Source organism: Etheostoma cragini, chromosome 12 (assembly GCF_013103735.1).
Source record: "Etheostoma cragini isolate CJK2018 chromosome 12, CSU_Ecrag_1.0, whole genome shotgun sequence".
Classification (NCBI taxonomy): domain Eukaryota; kingdom Metazoa; phylum Chordata; class Actinopteri; order Perciformes; family Percidae; genus Etheostoma; species Etheostoma cragini.
In genome coordinates this window covers 679,516-684,478 of record NC_048418.1, presented here as the reverse complement: position 1 = coordinate 684,478, position 4,963 = coordinate 679,516, and the positions used below count along the sequence as shown (strand labels likewise).

The following is a 4,963-nucleotide window of genomic DNA, read 5'->3' as shown; positions in this document are numbered from 1 at the left end:
TCCAGGCTGAGCGATGGACTCTAAAGCGAGCATGACGATGGAGGTGGCGGCACTCGGCCGGCCTTTTGGCCTCGGGATGTTGTACGACTGCCGCAAAGACTCACTCATCCCTGGTAAGGATTCTTAACTGGAGTTACATTCAAAAACGTTTTTTACCAACGATCTCTTGATCAGTTTAGCTCGTTTATTACTGCAATCCAGATTAGTTGTTCTGTATGTGATCATTTACTGCACCGGGAGGTAATTCAGTCTCTCCAGGATTTTGCGATCATCATGATCACCATGAATTCAGCGCGACTCGCAATTTTGACCAATCACCACAATCAACTTTTCCACAAAGTCTTCATCCAATCACAGAAGTCCCACGTGTCAGACTTTGCGTCAGTATGTGTCCCTGAGAGCCAATGGCCAAGCGAGAGAGCAGGTTGACGTAACACACGTTGGTCGGCAAACTCATTTCCTCAAGTCATTCTTTAGAAATATTCTGCAGTGACGCAGTCAATACTGCGTCATCATAATTTCCCTCAGGGGATCAATAAAGTATTCTGTTTCATCATTAAAGCATTTGTGACGGCCCCTCCCAATCTACCGGCCTGTCATGTTCTGCTGCATAATCCTCTGACTTTTCCCCATTCACTCCAGGAATCCGAATCAGCGACTTATGCGTTGGTGTTCCTCCCACCGTTTCATTTAGACATCCGACATGTCAAAGGATCTGACAATACCGTGGCGCATGCCATGTCCAGAGCTGTGGCGGTTCAAGTGACGTTGGAGTTGATTCTTCATTTGCCTCATCTTTTTGGTTTGTTTTAGTTTTTGATGGTGCTTGTGGGGGTTGGGATTTTGTTGGGAGTGTGAGGACACTCTTAAGGGAGAGGGTGTGACGGCCCTTCCAATCTGCCGGCCTGTCATGTCTGCTCCTTTTGGTTTTCAGGTGCTGAGAGTGGGCGGGGAGGTGAGTTGGGAGGGTGGTCTGTACCTGGCCAGGTGGGCGTGGCCTACAGAGGCATAAAGGCCTCGGCCCTTGTGGGAGTCTCACTCTCTCTCAGCTGGTCCTACTGAAGCATCCACCATTTTGTTCTTTGTTTAGTTTGTTGCACCTTACAACACACTTCCCTTCATTCATTCACTCATCCATGCATGGCAAACAATACTGATGTCTTCTGTACTTACACACCCAACTGTTACCTTTATGTGGGGTTAAGTTATGTTATTAGGATATTTTGTTGAATAAATTACTTTTTGGTTACATTATCTGTGTGAGACCTCCCTTTTTGTTGCCGGCTTTGAGCCAGGCGGTAACACATCACACACATCTTTAGGATTACTGACATAATGTCCTGGATATTCTGGAGAAGTCATGGGTCTTTTTGCAAACAATTTCAAACTTCTTTCTACCTAAGAAAGAACTCCCACTGAGCCTGTATCCACACACTTGACTGCGATCTGCACCACACTGCCGGGTTCAAGAACACAAATGATAAACTTGATCCCCCTCTTTTCTCTACAAAGCATGAAGGGCTCTCTTTCTTATCAGAATCAGAAAGGGATTCATTGTCAAGTAACACAAGGAATTTGCTTGGTGGTTGGTGCATACATTAAAGTAACACTAGAGAACTTTTTCCCGCTACGGTCCCCCTACAGGTTGTCTTATTGGAACTACAACTCACGCTGCAGTCCCCCTACAGGTTGTCTCATTGGAACTACAGCTCACATTACCCGAGTTGTAGTTCCAATGAGACAACCTGTAGAGGTACTGAAACGGGACAAGTTTTTTAGTGTTGCTTTAACATAAACATATAAAACATTCATATGAGTAAACAATAAATACACAAATCAATTTCAACCTCAAAGTGTTGTCAGACGCAGAGGTGGGTAGTAACGAGTTACATTTACTCCGTTACATTAACTTGAGTAAGTTTTTGAAAAAATAATACTTCTAGGAGTAGTTTTAAATCACTATACTTTTACTTTTACTTGAGTAGATTTGTGAAGAAGAAACAGTACTCTTACTCCGCTACATTAGGCTACAATGAGCTTGTTACTTTTCTTTTTACCTTTGTGGTATTCTACGAGTCATTGGTTTTATCCCCCCTGCGTACGTCTCATTTTAATGTTTTCTTTTGACAGAGAGAGGGAGACTTCCGCTAAAGGCTCTGCCACGTGACTGTGTTCCACCAATTAAACACCGTTGTGCAGTCTCGTCAAGCGACCATACTCAATCTCAGCGGCGGAACGTGTTAGCTTTACAGTCGTAGCAAAACAAAGATGTCATGAATCAACCGTCGGCAATGCACAGCGGAGGAGGACCCCCCCCCCCCCCCCCCCCCCCCCCCCCCCCCCCCCCCCCCCCCCCGACCTCATAGTGAATGCATGTTTACCTTTTAATAAAAGTGCGAAACAGCAGCTACATTATGCTGCGCCTTCTGTGTCGACCAAAACAAACGGACATGTGAGCGTTCAAAAACTCAACATCTCCTGAGAAAACATGTAGCTGTCATGTTGGTTTTTGCTGTGTATAGGCAAATGTTTGTCTTTTACACATGTTTGAACATTTCCAAAACGTATATATATATATATATATAGTATCCATCCAAATTTGATGTTTAAGTCTCTTACTTAAGCTATTTTGTAATTAATAAATGAATTTTACTTTATTCTATTGATTGGATGAACTATAATTTGCCTAAAGATGATTATTTTGTATTTTTCTCTGTCTGATGCTTGTGTTAAGAAATAAATCAGACGTTACTCAAAAGTTACTCACTACTTGAGTAGTTTTTTCATCAAGCACTTTTTTACTCTGACTCAAGTAATTATTTGGATGACTACTTTTACTTTTACTAGAGTCAAATTATTCTGAAGTAACAGTACTTTTAGTAACATTTTTGGCTACTCTACCCACCTCTGTTCATACGTGCTCTTAGAGGACTTATGTCACTGAACAAACATTGTTAGACAGTTTCCAAGTATGATGAAGATGCTGAGACTTCCAAAATAAATTTAGTTTGTATCTGTCTTTTAGGACCTAACAACCCGTTCTTCTATCTGGCCGGTTCTGAAAGCTTAACTTGATTTTTTGTTTTTTTGCAGGATTGACCCTGTGGGACCGTGGTGACCTGATGAGTCATATTGGAGAGAGTCCGCAAAACTACAATGATTTTGAGATAGTTGCATCTGAATCATTTGCAGATAAATCTTCAGCACTAAATGTTGAAGCATCGCTGAAGGCAAGTTTTTTAGGTGGACTGGTAGAGGTTGGGGGATCGGCCAAGTACCTGAATGACAGTAAGACTTCCAAAAATCAAGCCAGAGTAACTCTGAACTACAAAGCTACCACAAAGTTCCAGGAACTGTCGATGGATCATCTTGGAAGAGACAAAGTGAAACATCCGTATGTCTTTGATCAAGGGTTAGCAACACATGTAGTCACAGCTATTCTTTATGGGGCACAAGCCTTCTTTGTCTTTGACCGTGATGTCTCTGACAAGGAAGATCATCAAGACATTCAGGGCAACTTGAAGGTGATGATCAAGAAGATTCCCTGCTTTGCGATTGAGGGTGAAGGTTCGCTGACAATGGAAGACAAGGAAATAGAAAAGGTTGACAAATTCTCCTGCAGATTCTTTGGAGACTTTTCCCTTCAGAAATCTCCTACATCCTTTCAGGATGCAGTAGAAGTCTACCAAAGCCTCCCAAAATTGTTGGGAGCCAACGGAGAAAACGCGGTACCAATGAAGGTCTGGCTGTTGCCCCTGACAAGTTTAGATTCTAATGCTGCCAAACTTGTCCGTCAGATAAGTATAAGATTAGTTCAAGAATCACAGAGTGTCCTGGAGGACTTCAGTGAGCTGGAAATGAGGTGCAATGATGCACTGAGGACCACCACTGCACAGCAGTTCCCACAGATTGGCAACAAGATTAAAACATTTAGAGAAATGTCCTGTGAGTTCAAGCTGGATTTCCAACAAACCTTGGCAAAGAAACTTCCATCAATCCGAGGAGGAGGAGAAGAGGAGGCTGGGCTCGCAGAGATCCTGAAGAAGAGACATTCTTCTCCTTTCAACAGCAAAAACCTGCATGAGTGGATGGACTGTAAAGAGAGAGAAATCTGCACCTTACTAACTTTCACCAACGTGATGAAAAACACCAAGATCGTCTCATCTCAAACAGACGTGTACAAAGAAAGTCTCAATGCTAAACATGCTGTGTGCTTTGTCTTCACCTCACTAGGAAGTGATGAACCGTACCTCTCAGCTTTATCAAACTACCTAAAACAAACCGACGACCCTCAGGATACACATACCCAAGATGAAGAGAACAAACAATGGTACGCCTCAAGAGAAGTTGCAAAGGAAATGAGGCATAAAGCAAAGCTCTTCAGTGACTTTGCAGAGGCCAACAAGGAGAACAAGACCATTAAGTTCCTGACAGTAGGTTCAACAAATGAGACACACAAAGGTTCAAGCATCTACCTTTATAAAGATGGCTTTTCTGTCATTGAGAACTTTGAGCCACCATCAACGCCTGAAACAGTGGCAGTAAGTGATATAAACCACAACAGTGTGACGCTGAAGATCTCTCCACCCAGATTTGGAGCAGAGGACATCACCTCCTACTCTGTGGAGTACTGTGTCAGTGGAGAGGATGGATGGAAACAGAAGACATCATCAAAAGCTGAAGAAGTCACAGTGAACGACCTGAGTCCTAACACAGAGTATATGTTCAGATGTAGAGCAGTGACCTCAGTAGGTGTTGGCCCGGCCAGTGAAGTCCCTGGTTCCACTAAAACTTTACCTTGCAGCCCTCCTGGAAAACCCAGAGTCAAACCAAACTCAAGAGAGATCTCAGTTAGCTGGGAGAAACCTGCTGGACTTGGACAAGATGTCCACATTTTGAGCTACATCATGGAGTACGCCAAAACAGACAATGGGATGAAAGAGGAAGATCTCCAATGGAACGA

The 4,963-nt window shown here is 43.2% G+C and overlaps 1 protein-coding gene across 1 annotated transcript in view; it reads left to right on the top strand.

Annotated features, from left to right (window-relative positions):
- LOC117953949 (neoverrucotoxin subunit alpha-like) overlaps positions 1-4,961 on the top strand; it is a gene marked incomplete at its 3' end in the record, with an annotated part of 7,025 nt that extends 2,064 nt beyond the window's left edge. The window contains exon 2 of the mRNA XM_034887364.1: positions 3,094-4,961. Coding sequence (XP_034743255.1) covers positions 3,094-4,961 — 1,868 coding nt within the window. The remainder of the gene's footprint in view (positions 1-3,093) is intronic.
- Positions 4,962-4,963: the final 2 nt, after the last annotated feature.